This window comes from Triticum dicoccoides, chromosome 2A, assembly GCF_002162155.2.
Source record: "Triticum dicoccoides isolate Atlit2015 ecotype Zavitan chromosome 2A, WEW_v2.0, whole genome shotgun sequence".
Taxonomy (NCBI): Eukaryota; Viridiplantae; Streptophyta; class Magnoliopsida; order Poales; family Poaceae; genus Triticum; species Triticum dicoccoides.
The window spans coordinates 773,343,437-773,361,494 of NC_041382.1; the positions used below are offsets into that span (position 1 = coordinate 773,343,437).

General features: G+C 44.4%; 1 protein-coding gene across 1 annotated transcript; it reads left to right on the top strand.

Moving 5' to 3' along the window:
• Positions 1–718: 718 nt before the first annotated feature.
• On the top strand, positions 719–1,816 carry LOC119352451 (transcription repressor OFP13-like). The gene has a single exon (XM_037619081.1). The coding sequence runs from the start codon at positions 906–908 to the stop codon at positions 1,611–1,613; it is 708 nt and encodes a 235-aa protein (XP_037474978.1). The 5' UTR covers positions 719–905; the 3' UTR covers positions 1,614–1,816.
• The last annotated feature ends 16,242 nt before the right edge of the window (positions 1,817–18,058 follow it).

Consider the following 18,058-nt stretch of genomic DNA (forward strand, 5'->3'; position numbering starts at 1 on the left):
AAGAAAAAAAAGAAAATATTTTGAAACGAATTAAATTTTGACAAGAACCAAAAATGTAGCACGAATATCTAAGCAACCACGAACAGTGGATCCGTGCACGGAATATCCCGTGCGTGATAGATAAACCACTAACATCGACTTCCTTCGTGGCATCCTACAAACGTGTCCGGCCTGCAAGCATGAGCGTGCCGCACCCCACCCATCGTTTGGTCTAGAAGGACCAAGCGATCAAGATGTTTCGCCGCCGCCCTCATTGAAATCCCTAACCCTATCGACCCAGAGTTGAAGGGATCGATTCAGCATGAGATGGGTAGATTTTTTGGTAACTAAACTGCATAGGGTTTTTTGACACGCTACTCTGGTTAGCTAAACCTCATGGGCGTGAGACGGGTTCGGTTGCAGGGCGGCTGATGTCAATGATTCTACTTCGTTTTTCGGTCCTACCGCGTACGTGACATGTGAACCCAACATGTCAATGCAGGGCTACAAGAACTTAAGAGCAAAATGTGGCATTCCTAGAAGATATGATTTCTCTATGCATATACAAAAGAAAGAGGATATACATGCTTTTGGGCAGCAACCATGCAACACCGTACCGTGATAAAGCATATAGATTTGGGCCAACCGGTGGGTACCAATAGTCATCGTCGAAGCTAGCTGTGATATATGTAAGGTGGATCGATCACGGCCGGCCAGACAGGAGGAGACTCCCAACTCACACAACAACGACAGCCACCGCCACGCCCATCTTCCCTTGCCTTGCTCACACCAAAGGCATCCTCCCCATCCATCCTCTTCCCTTATTAAAACGAGGAGCCCATCTCACTCAGCTCCGTCCGCATCAGCTCCATCGCCATTAATCATCCTCCGCACGTCATAAGAAGTGACAAGCAGCAGCAGCAGCCATGGGCAAGAAGCTCGCCTTTGCCTCCCTCTTCTTTTCTGGCGGCAGCGTCGATTCCGCCGCCACCGAGAGCCTATCGCCTCCCTACTCTCCTCCGCCGTCCGTTTCCGCCGTGTCCTCCGGCAGCACGGCCGCCTCCTGGCAATGGCCCTCCTGCGCGCAGGCCAGGACCGCGTCCTTCGACGGCCGCAGCAGCGTGGAGGCGGAGGCGTCGTCGTCGGCGTGGGCGCGCCGGGACTGCTGCAGGACGACCCGCGTGATCACGAACCCGGCCTACTGCGACGACGACACGGCCGACAGCTCCTTCTTCTCCGCCACGGGCTCGTCCTCGGCTTCCACTGCGGCGCCGGAGCCGGAGCCCTCGGTCGAGGAGGCGGTAATCCGCGGGATCCGGGCGTCGAGCCGGCTCTTCTTCGAGCCCGAGGCGACGAAATCCATCGTGACGACGAGCAAGCTGGCGTTCGGTGGGGCGACGGCGCTGGCCATCGACTCCGCGGACCCGTACGGCGACTTCCGGCGGTCCATGGAGGAGATGGTGCTGAGCCGCGGCGGCGGCAGGGGCGAGGACGACTGGGGGTGGCTGGAGGAGATGCTGGGGTGGTACCTCCGCGCCAACGGCAAGAAGACCCACGGCCTCATCGTCGGCGCCTTCGTCGACCTGCTCGTCGGCCTCTCCGCCGTCAACAACAAGCAGAGCGGCCGGTGCTAGCTAGGATCATCTAATACCATGCGTGCGTGCAATGCGATTGCTTACGGAAGAAATTCTGCCACACCATTGTCCGATCCATTGGTGGCATCAGCAATTCGATCGAGTCGAGCGAGAGGTGTATGCATGTGTTGTGTTTGTTTGAGAGCATATGCGTGTCTGTAGTATATGTATTCTAGACGTTGACTGTTCAATTATTTGATGATTGCACATTTGCTAGCGTTCGTTGGTTCTCCCACGAGTCTCATCAGGAAATTAAAATTGCGCCTGCCCTTCCTATTTTAAATCGTGTTACTGTTCACTCCCGGGCTCATCTGATCCTGGGAGTCAAAACGCTGCTCGCGTAAAGTGTGCTGCTGTAGTGTTTGCTGTTGCTGTCCCTGAGCAAGTGAGCACAGAGCCATTTGGTGGGTGAAATGACTATACGCACGACAGTTGCTGGCTGAACTTTGGACGATTGAAGAATTGAACGGTGCTGTTCACCTTTGCTCTACGCATCGACGGCTTGATGCGCTGCATCGTCTGAAAGTCGTCCAGAACGCGTTAACTCTGTAGCAGCGCTCCTTGGTGGGAGCGCGACGCTGCTGTGGCTGTGGGTGAACAAGGAAATTGCCTGGACGTGCATGCAGGTTGGTCTTGAGTCCTTGGGGGCCAAGGCAAAATGTCCAATGTCAGGCCGTATTAGCAGTGTTCAAAATTTCAACGAAATTTCCGGAATTTCAAATATTCCGGTGAGGCCCATCTCTGCCACTGTCAGGCCATATTAGCAGGGTTCAAAATTTCAACGAAATTTCAATGAAATCTAAAATTTCGTATATTTCAGTGGGATCTGAAATAGTTTTAACCCTAAAATTTCAACACATACTCGAAATGATTTCAAAATAAATTTAAATTAGGTTACAATTCATTAGGAGATATTGAAAACTAAAAATCCGAAAGAATTGCCGAAACATGCACACGCAAAAAATCAAAATTCCGCACATTTTCGATAACATCTGAGATTATTTTGTTTCCGAAATTAAAAACATTGCATATATTAGGCCAAAGATCAGAGACTGACAGCATGAACAAGTGCTAGTAGTCGCTACATAAAATTTGGTTTTAAGAATAACAGTATAGTCACTACGTTGATTACTTGCTTCTTCAATTAACGACAAGAAACAGTATTGCACGCGCATGTTTCTACTTTCTACACGGTAAAAACGTATGCCTCGGTTGATTTGCCTCATCCGGTGACCAGCCCAAAGAAAAGAAAAGAAAAGAAAAGAAAATCAGCGGCAGCACAATTTGTATTTCCTTCCGCAAGATCTTCAGCCCATGGCTCGTGGAGCGCACGAAAGATGCCGCTCTGGACTGCACCGCAGTCTGTAGACTGTAGGGTATGTGGGTGGCGAGACGCGAAAACACGTCGACACAAATCCCATTTCGTACGGCGAAATTAGGCCATCCGATAAGGCCCTGTTTGTCTGCATGCATGTGTGGGGCGATCGACGCCACTGTTTGGGTGGTGACCTGAATCCACAGCCTAGCCCAACAGTGCTTCATCCACATCTCAAGCTCATCGAGTGATCCAGCAACGATCTTTCACCTCACCACTAGCAGTGCGTGCGTGCAGCTGATTGAGCCAGGTGCTTCTCCTTGCTGAAATCAAACTTACATCATAGCTCCTTTATTGCTGAAATCAAACTTACATCATCAATCATCGAAGGGATTATAGAGCTAGGAGGATCATCTGTTATAACTAAACTCTCCAGCCTACAGTCCTTAGCCAGAGCATGGGCTACAAGGTTTGCATCTCTAGGACAGAATGAATAAATCACTTCTACAAAACAATTAGCCCGAATACATAATATCTTCATAAATAGGCGATGAAGTTGATGTTGTAAATCCTCAATTCTTCAGCGTTGATATCACTTCAAGGCAATCAGATTGGATCATGAGTTTATGACAGCCCACTTGATTAGCTAGATGAATTCCGTTAAGACATGTCTTCTTCAGTGTTGATATCACTTCGAGGCAATGAGAATGGATCGAGATTTTTGTATTTATGAAAAGTTTGCCTGTTTGAAAACGGAGGCAAAAGATTTGCCTCATTGATGAATTAAGCAAAAAAGAATTACTTAGCTAATTAACGAAAACTACCAGGCGAAAACCGAGAGACATTTGCCTTTGATTACATGCCGCTTCTGCTACTCAAACAGAGGAAATAACACTCGGAATGCCATTGCTACTTACTCCCCAGGCTAAATAACACTCGGCGAAACGACCCATGCTGGTACTACTAAGCATGATTGTTGGAGATTGATTAGTCAATGCTGTTCTAATTGCATCAGTGGAGCCGATCTCTTTGGTCAGGTCAGACACCGTCTCTAAAACATTTTGCCAAGAGAGCTACAGTAGTTGGGGAGGTCAGGATTCTTGACCAGCCTATCTGTCCTGAGACATGGCAGATATAAAGCAGCAGGGTGTAGGATCGATCTTTGCAAGTTCCCCGTACTTTCTCAAGGAACAAGTACACAAAATAATTGTGGTTAAGCGACCTTGCATTCTGTTCCGTGCCATGTCCCCTACCTCGTGCACCGCCGGAACCACCGGCACAACACGACTAATCATGGAGAGCTCCGAATCTCAGCTCACAAGGTGAGAGTTTACAAATGATGTGAGATCCTGGCACGCGTGTTGTGCAGGATTTGGAGGAAACATCGCTGCTCTTTCTTAGAGTATTGTTGGTAGACCACAATGGACTGATGATATAAGGGATAAACAAACCAGGAGCGAGGACTTGCTAATGATCCATCAAGTACTGTTCTTATTAAAAATGGTCCATCAAGTACTGCTTGGTCTGGTCTCTCGGCCATATTTTATTAGTGTCGAAATGCTTGTATTGTCGCGTGTGTTTATTGAACACTGGCACTGTGTTGTCAAATCCTAGCTTGTTTTTTGTGTGCGAGAAAGATCTAGATCTCCCGTAGAAGTTCAAAGCACGTAAAAGATAATAAAAATTACATCAAGGTCTCTAGACTACCGAGCAAGCACTATCGTCGCAAGAATGAGTCGCCAACGTGTTGACACACGAACACGTCACGTGTACCCTCGACGCCGGGGGTGATGCACTGCAGCTCACGTCGAAGGAGACCCGACCGACAGCGCGATACGCAAGACAGTCGACGAGCGCTTTTGCAGACCCGGAAACCCCACACCCCCGGGAGGGACCCCGTCAGGGAGTGCGGCGGCTATGGGCTGCCCTAGGTCGATTCACTCGCCCCTAGAGCCTCGGGATTCGCAGCTCTCAAACACGAAGAACAGCGAGGAATGAGATAGAAAAACGGTGGAGAGATAAAACGTAGATGAAAAAGTAGTATATTGATTTGTTCGATTGTGTATTGCTCAATCGGCCGTCACCCCCAACATATATAAGAGGCAGCTGGACTTCCCGTACAAGTAAATGATTCATCTAGGCTTTCCTTACAAGAAAAATTACATCAATTCACGTCCTACAGTCTTAATTCTATTCCAACTCGGATTCAGTCTAAATCTGGCCCAAACTGTGTCTTCCTTCTTGCGCGGGCCGCCGGGCTTGCATATGATCTCCGATCGAGACGGCCCAAATATCAAACTTATGCGCCTCGACGATACGAACAACTCTCATGTTGATCACTTTTTCAAATAAAGCCATCTTGAATACTTTTCTAGGTCATCTTTATCTTCCAGTCGGACTCGGTCTTGCAGTAGACTGGATTATCCGAGTCTCGTAGTGAATTTGTAGGCTATATATTATCTCTGATGATAATGACTCCAAAATCAAAATTTACCGTCTTGATGATACGCACAACTTCTGTATTTAACACTTCTTCATCCAAGGTCATTTTGATAAACTTTCGAGCACATGTTCAATTTCACTCGGACTTGAGCTCATCCACTCGGATATTAGATACTTTCACTCGGATCGTCCGATTGGACTTTTTCACTCGGAAGACAATCTTTCATTCGGATGACTATATTTCCACTCGAATGACTATATTTCCACTCGGTAGGCACTATCTTATTCAATCGGCAAGTTTTCGTCCCGATGGTAATCTTTTCACTCGGAATATTTTCACCTGGACGACAATTTCACTCGGATGAACATATTTCCACTCGGATGACTATATTTCCACCTGGATAATAATAAGTTCATTCGGTCAGCAAACTTTCACTCGACCGGGAAATTTTCACTCGACCGTAAACTTTCACTCGGATGGTAAACTTTTCACTCGGATTTCCGACTGAAAACATAGCTCGATCTTGATTTGTGTCTCTAGGCCTCATACGACCTCAGATTGAGACGAATTATATATGAAAATCGATCGGCTCGACGAGATGAAACTTTTCCGTGTTGAAGGTTTTTTTATTCAAGGCCGTCTTTATGGCCGAATTACTCGCGCAACCCATCAGACAAGTGTCTGGCACCTCGTGCCATATTTCCGTTGAGGTTCGGTCTGCAGTGTATTGCCTCTAACTTTTGCATATGAACTCGGATTGAGATGATTTATATATCAAAATCAATTGCCTCGACGAGACGAAGACAATTCCTTAAAAGTGCTCCTTCATCCGAGGTCATCTTGAAGACGTGATTGGCCAAAAACCACTCGGAATATTGAACTATGCCACTCGGAGTATAGTTTCGGTCCGTAAGATAAAGTCGAATGAATATAACCGAAACATCAAAGTGGTTCCACTCGGCGACGTGAATATTTTTATGCTGAAAACTCATTCACTTGAGACCATCTTCGTTGTAATCTGTATCTTGCCAAAATCAGGTGTCAACACATGCCCCCCTGTTTTTCGGTAAAGCTTGCACGCCGAAAAATAATATGCATAGTGTTTGTTCTAAGGACGATATCAACACTCCATCGGCCATTTATTTTTCTTAGGGCGATAATTATGTATCGGCCATGTTTGTGCTAAGGGCAATAATCGTATATCGGCCATTGCCCACTTAGGCTTCCCGCCACACACTCGAGTGGTACTTCTTCAAATATTTGCCATTGAGAGCTCGAGCTAACAATGCCCCTTGTATTGATTCCACCAAATATGAATTTCCGGGAACAACTCTTGCAATTCTAAAAGGACCTTCCCAACTTGGAGACCACTTCCTGAGTTTTCTATCTCTTGAACCAATCGGCAGAATCACTTTCCAAACGAGATCACCAACTTGAAAATTCTTCAACTTGACTTTCTTATTGTAAGCCCTGGCCACCCTCAACTTATCTCTCTCTATGGCATTCAAAGTAGCCAAACGTTTATCAGCAACCTCATCAATGTTGTCCATCATCAAGTTATAGAAGTCTATTGCCGATAAATCATTTTGTTTGGCTATTCTCAAAGCATTCAAATTTACTTCCACCGGTAAAATAGCCTCCTGACCATATACTAGCTCATATGGAGTCACTTTCGTAGCACCATGCCTTGAGATTCTATGTGCCCATAATGCCTCAGACAACAAGTCATGCCATCTCCTTGGATTATCCTCAATCTTCTTCTTGATGAGCTTGATTAAAATTTTATTGCTAGACTCAGCTTGTCCATTAGCTTGGGCATAATATGGAGAGGAATTGAGCAACTTTATGTTATAAGATTCGGCAAACTCTCTGACTTGGTGTGACATGAAAGATGAACCTTGATCTGTAGTTAAAGTTTGAGGAATACCGAATCTATGAATAATGTGCTCGGTTATGAATTGAATTACCTTCGTATGCGTCATGTTCTTGAGAGGTACTGCTTCAGACCATTTAGTGAAATAATCAGTTGCCACCAATACGAACCGATGCCCTTTTGAGGAAGACGGATGGATTTGTCCAATGAAATCTAAACCCCAACTTCTGAAAGGCCACGGTTTGATAATAGGATGTAACATAGCAGCAGGAGCCAATTGAATATCACCAAACTTTTGACAAGCTTCACACCCCTTATAATATCTGAAGCAATCATTAATCATAGTCGGCTAATAAAACCCAGCACGTCGCAATAACCATTTCATCTTGGGAGCCGACTGGTGAGTGCCACAAATACCTTCATGTACTTCTCTCATAGCAACTCTTGCCTGGTCCTCGTCCAAACACTTTAGAAGAACATCATCGACGGTTCGGCGATAAAGACCATCATCTCTCATTGTATACTTGAAAGCCATACGCCGAACATCCCTATCCACCCTTTCACTCAGATTGCACAAGTAATCAACAATGGGCTTCCTCCAGTCGGGATTGTCACCTGCACTAGACTTTTTGTTAATGGCCGAATCAGTGGGTTCAGGTCCGGCCTCTCCCATATTGGCAAGACAAGACATCGGTCTTTGAGAGATATGAAACATGCCATGATCAACATGATATCCGGATGCTTGTTGTGCCAATTCATTTGCTTTCCAATTGTCATGTCTAGATATATGAGCAATGCTAAAGCAATCCAAAGTAGAAATTATATCTAGACATCTATCAAGATAAACATTAAGTGATTCGTCCAAACACTGAAAGACTTTGGATATTTGCTGCACCACTAGTAACGAATCACCATAAGCCTCAATATGTGTAGCACCTATAGCAAGTAACATCTCTAGGCCAAATAACAATGCTTCATATTCGGCTTGATTGTTTGTGCAAAAATATTCTAAGCGGCATGAGGCTTCAAAAACAGCACCATGAGGAGATATATAAACAATACCAACACCTTGGCCATTGCTACAAACTGAACCATCAAAGTATAATCTCCATGGTACTAATGAAACAAGGTTCATATCAACATCATGCTTGTTATTAATCCGATGTTCAACAATGAAATTAGCAACAATTTGGCCTTTCATGGATTTTAGAGATTCATAAGCCAAATCATATTCAATCAAAGCATAAGCCCACTTGCCAATTCTACCACTAAGAATTGGCCTATGCAACATGTATTTAATGACATCGGTTTGACAAGCTACTACACAAACACTCGGCACTAAATAATGTCTCAGTTTTGTGCAAGCATAATATAAGCATAGACATAATTTCTCAATAAATGTATACCTTGTCTCTGCGTCCAATAAGCGGCGGCTCAAATAAGTGATGGCATGCTCTTTTCCTTCGGTCTCTTGAGTTAGAACAGCACCATTAACTCCTTTCTCTACTGCAATGTAAAGTCTGAAGGGTTCCCTATGCTTGGGTGCTCTCATCACCGGAGGAGTGCACAAATAATTCTTGATCATATCAAATGCTTCTTGCTGTTTTGCCCCCCAAGTGAAATCAGCATCATTCTTTAACCGAAGGATAGGAGTAAATGCATCAACTTTCCTTGATAGATTAGCTATGAACCTTCTCAAATAATTGACCTTGCAAAGGAACTTTTGCATATCTCTCTTGCATGTTGGAGCCTCCACCTTCTGTATAGCCTCTATCTTTTTGGGATCAATCTCTATACCATCTTCATGAATAATGAAACCCCAAAACTTGCCAGCTGACACGCCGAAAGCACACTTCAAAGGATTCATTTTCAATCCATACTTTTTCATTCTTTCAAAAGCTAAACGCAAATCGGCCAAGTGAGATTCAAAAGCATCCGATTTGACAACAATATCATCGATATAAACTTCAAGTATGACACCGAGTAAATCATGAAAAATCAAATTCATAGCCCTTTGATATGTGGCGCCAGCATTTTTTAATCCGAATGTCATCACTGCCCACTCGAATAAACCAAGGAAACCAGGGCATCGAAAAGTTGTCTTGTACATGTCCTCTTCGGCCATAAAAATTTGGTTGTATCCGGCATTACCATCTAGAAAGCTAATAACCTTATGTCCAGAAGCATCATTAATAAGCATATCGGCTATTGTCATAGGATACTCATCTTTGGGTGTAGCCCTATTCAAATCTCTGAAGTCAATGCACACCCTCAACTTACCGGACCCTTTCTTCTCCACTGGGACAATGTTAGAAATCCACTCGGCATACCTGCAAGGTCGAATGAAATTAGCATCAAGCAGTCGACCGATCTCTTCCTTGATCCGGTCATATGTTTTCGGATTAAATTTTCTCGCCGACTGTTTATAAGGTCTAAAACCGACCTTTATAGGCAACCAGTGTTCCACTGGCTCTCGGCTTAATCCTGGCATCTCATGATATTCCCATGCAAAGCAACAAACATATTCTTTCAATAGCTCGATTAACTTAGCCTTACAATCGGCTTTCAAATTTTTGTTTATAAATGTCGGTCGAGTCACTGAACCATCCCCAATATCTACCTCTTCTAACAGATCGGCTGATGTAAAACCTTGTCCAAGTTTATCCATGTCATCCAACTCCTCTATAGACTCATACATATCGTTCTCATTGGACCGATACTTTACAAGACGTTTTTGTAACCACTCGGATTTAGGATCCATTTAAACATATCATACCTTGGAGCCGATTGCATTCACTCGGCTTTAAAGAGACGGGCACAAAACCATTCTTGGTTGCGCTGAGAAAATCAAATTCTGATAAGTCACGTCCCGTCAAGCAAGTAGCATTGGAATGTTGCCAATCCACCGATGCATCGGCCAAAGCAACACAGGCCGAGTTATCTGCGTGAATAACTTCCACCTCATCATCAACCCACTGAATCGAAAACTGGTGCATAGTGGATGGCACGCACTGGTTTGCATGAACCCAATTGCGGCCTAGTATGACGTTGTAGTTACCTTGCACCTCAGCGACAAAGAATGCAGTAGCCAAAGTTTTGCTTCCGACTGTAAGCTCCACATACATCACACCTTTGGCTTCAGTTTTCTCTTTGCCTTCAAATCCATTGAGCACCATATTGGTCTTGATCAATTCTTTATCAGGCAAACCCAATCTCTTGAAGACCGAATAGGGCATAAGATTTACCACAGCACCACCATAAACAAGCATCCGAGTGAGCGGCGACCCATTGATGTGACCTCTGAGATATAATGGTTTAAGATGCGTTACTGGTTCTTTTGGCTTCTCAAATATTGCGTTTTTAGGGCCAAAATCCAGCTGAGCCACCTCCCCTTCTTCATCTACAGCACGAAACTCAGCAGGTAAGTAGTATACCATATTGATATCCATACCTTCATGAACCGGCGTAGACTCATAGTCCAACATATCAGCCTCCTCCTCGAGTGCATCCACCGATTCTGAAATTTGTCCGAGTGAAGGATAAGTAAGAAGTGTCGCAGACGATGTCATATCTGTTGCATCATCCTCCTTTGGTGATGTAGGTATTGCTGTGATAGATGTAGAAGCTGCTATATCTTGTATTTGTTTAGGCCTCCACACTTGTTTTGGTGGAACCATGGGTCAAGTGTTATTGAACAACTTATCTCTTTGTTTCTCGGCCTCCTGTTCTGCCATCTCTCGACTCCTTAACCTCTGTAGTTTCCTATTTTGTGTCTTTGTTAGCCCTGGAGAACACCACTTCGGCTGAGTGTATTTAGGATCTCTCGTTTTTACTCGGCTGGTGCTTGCTTCATGGTCATTAGCCGAGTGCTTTGGCGCGATAGCAAGTATCGGCTCAGTCGGATTGCTATGCACAATCGGCTGCTGTATGGCGAATGTTTCGGTGCCCAAGATAAGTGAGTCGACATCCATTTTCTCCTTGCCTTTTCCCGACTCAACTGCTGCAACACTTGGTGATTTAACACGCCATTCTTTTCGACTTTCCAGATGCATGAAATTTCCACTCGGGCGCACCTTTTTACTCTGATGGAATCCACTCAATGAATATCACCCGGATGGAATTCAGTCGGATGGAATCTACTTGGCCACATTTTTTCACTCGGATAGCTTCCACCTGGGTGCATTCTTACACTCGGATAATTTCCATCCGATCGCATGTTTTGACCAGCCGACCGATAGTTACCGATGTTCAGTCGGCCTCTATATGAATAGTCAAGTCGATCCCAAACAGATTGCGTATGCTTTTCTGGAAACAACACCCTTGGTCCACTCTGTTTTATATACTGACTGAACATATCAGCTGATGGTGACCTTGGTCGCTTCAGGTATGATGGCCGGTTAGAGCTGGGACCAGCCGACTGATTAGCATATTTGGATAGCAACATATCAAAAGTTGGCTTGATCCGCTTGCGTTGCACTTTAGCTTCATTCCTCTTCCACTTGCCAACTTCTGGACTCTTGGGTTTGACAAATTTAACTCACGTATTTTCTTGCACTTGCGGTTTCCCCCCAAGTGTAGGATTCTTGATGGTGATTTTGATTACTTCCTTGCCATCGGGTTGCTTACCAAGCACAACCTGTCTCCCCAAGACCTTGCTGTCCTCCTTGTCTTTCCTGGGCTCACCAACAATGACATTAGCTTTATTAGCAGATTCGGCTACCTCCGGCCGAATGAGTAGCTTCTTGCCCTCCAAATCCATGGTATTCATTGGAAAAGGCTGCTTATCAACTTGCATCTCAGAAAAGTTCAATCGTCCATCATTAATGGCCGATTGTATCTGTTGTCAAAAAACATTGCAATCATTAGTAGCATGAGAAAAAGAATTATGATACTTGCAATAAGCACGCCGTTTTAGCTCTTCAAACGGCGGTAAAGTATGAGATATTCTAATAATCTTAGCCTGCAGCAAAGCATCAAATATTCTATCACACTTAGCAATGTTAAAAGTAAACTTCATCTCTTCATCACGATTCTTATGAATCGGTTTCAGATCATTGCAAGTAAAGGGTTTGGCCTTAGATGGCCAAACAAATTCAGTAGCAAAAACATCACCCTCATCGTCCGAGTGATCACTATCATATTCCACCATATTCATCTTTGGACGATCAACTTTGTATCTATGCACTTCTTTGAGATCTTTGCTTCGGCTTTCCTGAGCCAAAGCCCTTTGTAAGACTTGGTTGATATTTAAGAACTCATAACCTTCTAGCTTTTATCTAATGGGAGTTCTCAAACCACTCAGCACTAGGTCTGCCAAGTCTCTCTCGGTTATCACCAAACTAAAACACTGGTTTTTTGTTTCTCTGAATCTCTTGACGTAATCGGAGACCGATTCATCATGCTTCTGTTTAACCGATGTTAGATGTGATAACTTGAGTTCATTTTCGCCGCTATAAAAGTGATCATGAAATTTCTGCTCTAGCTGTGACCAAACCCGAATGGAACCATGTGGTAAAGAAGAAATCCATGAAAATGCAGTACCAGTTAAAGATAAAGGAAACAAACGCACTTTCAACTCATTTAGTGAGCCTGCTTCACCTAGTTGTGCTAAGTATTGACTAACATGCTCCCATGTGGTTTTTGTGCCCTCTCCATTGAACTTAACAAAATCTGGAATCTTATATCCCGGAGGGCACTGGATGGCATCAAAGTACTCGGGGTATGGCTTTTGGTAAATCCGATTCCGAGGTAACTCAACTCCAAAATTCTCTCTAAGCATCTTAGCCATCTCCTCTCTAAGATTAGCTAGACCATCATCCGTAGTGGACGATGAAGCTTGTGGCAGTGACATAGGAAGAGTATGGTTACTAGCTGTAGGTAGGAATTGTGGCATGTATGTCGACCCATAATTTGGTAGTGCTCGAGTGGTTGTAGCTGTAGGTAGAGTTTGGTTCGGCGTTGCCACCGAACCTGTCATGCTCATAATAGGATTAATGGGTGTAGCCACAATCTGATTTGTTTGGGTAGGATAATAAGTCATCGGCACGGGAGGCGCCGATGCAATAGGTAATGCCAGATTAGGGTTTTGCACACTAGCAACTACATCATTATTACCACTAGACGATTGAGATATATTCTTCTGAGCATTAGTATTTTCTATAAAAGTTTGATAGACTAGATTGTTACCATCAGCAATACGACTTTCAATCTCAGCCCACTGCTTAGGAGAAAAGGCAGTACTTATAGAAGGCTTAACCTTTTCAGTTTGAAGAGGAGGGAACTTGATTTCTTCAATTGGAGTGATGTTGCCTTGGCGATCTTTCTTGAATTTTGCAAGGAACACCTGCAGGTCCTTCTCCTCGCGCGCCTTATTGTACTCCTCATAGACTTGGCGATGATCGGCCGATATCTCATCAAGACTGGGCTTAATGATGTTATCGGCGTTTACCTCAGATGGCTTGGGAAGATCGGACATGGTGGATGATGACGATTGATCTTCGTTCCCCAGCGGAGTTGCCAAAAAGTGTGTAGACACACGAACACGTCACGTGTACCCTCGACACCAGGGGTGATGCACCGCAGCTCACGTCGAAGGAGACCCGACCGACAGCGCGATAGGCAAGACAGTCGACGGGCGCTTTTGCAGACCCGAAAACCCCACACCCCCGGGAGGGACCCCGTCAGGGAGTGCGGCGGCTATGGGCTGTCCTAGGTCGATTCGCTCGCCCCTAGAGCCTCGGGATTCGCAGCTCTCAAACACGAAGAACAGCGAAGAACGAGATAGAAAAATGGTGGAGAGATAAAACGTAGATGAAAAAGTAGTATATTGATTTGTTCGATTGTGTGTTGCTCAATCGGCCGTCATCCCGAACATATATAAGAGGCGGCTGGACTTCCCGTAGAAGTAAAGGATTCATCTAGGCTTTCCTTAGAAGAAAAATTACATCAATTCACGTCCTAGAGACCTAATTCTATTCCAACTCAGATTCAGTTTGAATCTGGCCCAAACTCTGTCTTCCTTCTTGCGCGGGCCGCCGGCCTTGCATATGATCTCCGATCGAGACGGCCCAAATATCAAACTTGTGCGCCTCGACGATACGAACAACTCTCATGTTGATCACTTTTTCAAATAAAGCCATCTTGAATACTTTTCTAGGTCATCTTTATCTTCCAGTCGGACTCGGTCTTGCAGTAGACTGGATTATCCGAGTCTCGTAGTGAATTTGTAGGCTATATATTATCTCTGATGATGATGACTCCAAAATCAAAATTTACCGTCTTGACGATACGCACAACTTCTGTATTGAACACTTCTTCATCCAAGGTCATTTTGATAAACTCTCGAGCACATGTTCAATTTCACTCGGACTTGAGCTCATCCACTCGGATATTAGATACTTTCACTCGGATCGTCCGATTGGACTTTTTCACTCGGAAGACAATCTTTCATTCGGATGACTATATTTCCACTCGGATGACTATATTTCCACTCGGAAGACACTATCTTATTCAATCGGCAAGTTTTTGTCCCGATGGTAATCTTTTCACTCGGAATATTTTCACCTGGACGACAATTTCACTCGGATGAACATATTTCCACTCGGATGACTATACTTCCACTTGGATAATAATAAGTTCATTCGGTCAGCAAACTTTCACTCGACCGGGAAATTTTCACTCGACCGTAAACTTTCACTCGGATGGTAAACTTTTGACTCGGATTTCCGACTGAAAACATAGCCCGATATTGATTTGTCTCTCCAGGCCTCATACGACCTCGGATTGAGACGAATTATATGTGAAAATCGATCGGCTCGACGAGACGAAACTTTTCCGTGTTGAAGGTTTTTCGATTCAAGGCCGTATTTATGGCCGAATTACTCGCGCATCCCATCAGACAAGTGTCTGGCACCTCGCGCCATATTTCCATTGAGGTTCGGTCTGCAGTGTATTGCCTCTAACTTTTGCATATGAACTCGGATTGAGATGATTTATATATCAAAATCGATTGCCTCGACGAGACGAAGACAATTCCTTAAGAGTGCTCCTTCATCCGAGGTCATCTTGAAGATGTGATTGGCCAAAAACCACTCGGAACATTGAACTATGCCACTCGGAGTATAGTTTCGGTCCGTAAGATAAAGTCGAATGAATATAACCGAAACATCAAAGTGGTTCCACTCGGGGACGTGAATATTTTTATGTTGAAAACTCATTCACTCGAGACCATCTTCATTGCAATCTGTATCTTACCAAAATCAGGTGTCAACACAACGCATCACCGTCGCCGCTCCCGTGAAGGCGCCAGCTTGATCTTGTCACGCCAATTGGGAAGGCTTCGTACACGAGCACCTAAGGACCCTTAAATCGCACTATTAAATAGATCTGAAGCACCTGGCACAAGATCTCAGCGTCGCACACGCAAAATGAGAAACATTTACCTTGCCGCCCCAAGGAGACGGTAGGAATCTACGTCGGAGCTCCGTCAACACATGCAGATAGACGAACTCAAAGAGGATTGGAGCTCATAGACAAGCTCAAAGTAGAAGTGTTGCCATCCGCCCAAGCGGCACACTTACAAGGACTAAAAACCTTAGCCTAAACTACTAGCCAGAGCACTACACCAGGATTCCCGTCTCCGCCACCAGCTGCTGGAGTGGTAGGCAGAGGAGAGGAAATTCCGCAAACTCGTCGTGGAAGTCTAGCATGGAGAGTTTTCCCTAGCCGCCAAGGGAAACGGAAGAAACCGCTTGTAGAAGATGTCGACTGATTCTCTAAAATAAATCCCAGCATGTTTCTACCACGGTCCTATATTAAATGCTAAATAGGTAGTACTCCCTCCGGTCCTTTTTAGTTCGCATATAAGATTTGACTGAAGTCAAGCCTCGTAAAGTTTGACCAACTTTGCAGAAAAAAGTGCCAAAATTCACAATCTGAAATCAATACCACTAGATGCGTCATGACTTAAAGTTTTACTCCCTCCGTCCATGAATAAGTGTACATCTAGCCTTTGTTCTAAGTCAAAGTTTTAAAACTTTGACCAATTTTATACAAAAGAATAGTAGCATGTATGACATCTAATTGATATATTATGAAAGTACACTTCAAAACGAATCTAGCGATACTAATTTAGTGTCATAAATGATGCTACTTTTTCCTATAAAGTTGGTCAAAATTTCAAAACTTTGACTTAAGACAAAACCTAGATATTCACTTATTCACGGACGGAGGGAGTATATTATATAACTTTAGCATGGCAGATGTTGATATTTTTTCATATAAATACGGTCAAACTTTGTGAAGTTTGACTGCAGAGAATTCTAATATGCAGAGTAAAAAGAACCGGGGGGAGTACTAGCGGGATGCGAACTGCCAAGTACATACCAGCCCTAGACTCCCAACCCTAGCCGTTGCTGGCACAACTTCCTTACACGTCGTCGTCGCTGACACAGCTTCCTTGCATGTCACCGCCTCGATGCTCCACTTCTTCCACGTCTGGCAGCCTCGTTGGCGGTAGGAGGAGTGGGGACCCGCCCCTCTCGTGTTCTTTTCCTTTGGTTTTTGTTTCTCTGGTGACATCAACAAGTGGTGGCGGCAATGGCATGTTGGAATTAGGTATCTCCCTATCTCGACGACGTCCGGCGTGGCATCGACGAAGGGCATGTGGGAGTTTGTGCCTTTAGATCTGTTACTTCTCTTCAGATCTTGGAAGTTCGTGTGTCTTTCAAGAAGAGCTATTGACTGGCTATTGGTGCAGCGACTTCGACATCTTCTTCCTGTTCCTTCAGAGATATATAGATCTGGTCTCAAGGAGCGAGTGGTTTTGCAGTCTTCAAATTCCTGGTATGCCGAGGACATTTGCGGGTGTCCCTTTCCTTCACTAGTAGAAAAAGGGTCAAACGTGAAGCACATTAGTGTCGGTTTGCATTAGAGCCGGCACTAATGTGTACATTAGTGCTAGTTCGTGGCGGCGATCAATAGTACCGGTTCGTGGTGAACCTTTAGTACCGGTTCATGCCACGAACCGGTACTAAAGAGGCTGTGTCAGCCTGCGGTCAGGCTATGGCCCCACCATCACCATTTAGTGCCAGTTCGTACCACGAACCGGTACTAATGAGGTTATGGCAAGCTGTTTTTAGTCCCACCTCGCCAAGAAAGAGGCAGTATGAGCGGTTTATAAGCCGTGAGTGCACAGACAATGACGAAGAGTTGCAATGCTCACCTACATGTTGATTAGCTTCAAGCCTTGCGGAATAGCATAGATTGCACTGAGCTATGTGCAGTGGCTTAGTGCAATCTATACTATTCCGAATGGCTTGAAGCAAATTAACCAGCATTGCACCTCTTTTTTATTTTTAATAACTTATTTAAACTCCGGACTTCTTTTGTGTTCAGTATGCAGCATTTAAAGCGACGTCATCAATTTCCAACATGCTCTGACATCATTTGTTGTTTTTAGGTCATTTACCTAATTGTTTAGAGAGCTAAATGACCGTGAAATTGAAAATCACTACAAAATGAATCTTGAAAATGTTGAAACTTGGCATGGTATCATCATATCACCCGCATAGCATGCGCGAAAGAGTAGAGAGGGTCACGGCAAAAACTGGACGCACTTCGTGTACAAACTGGACATACTCTTTCCGAGTATCAGGGTTTCGGACGAGAACTTATCTGTTACATGGCCAGTTCAATGTTTTTTAAACTTATTTGAACTCCGGACTTCTTTTGTGTTTAGTATACAACATTTAAAGCGACGCCATCAATTTCCAACATGTTTTGACATCATTTGTTGTTTTTCGGTCATTTACCTA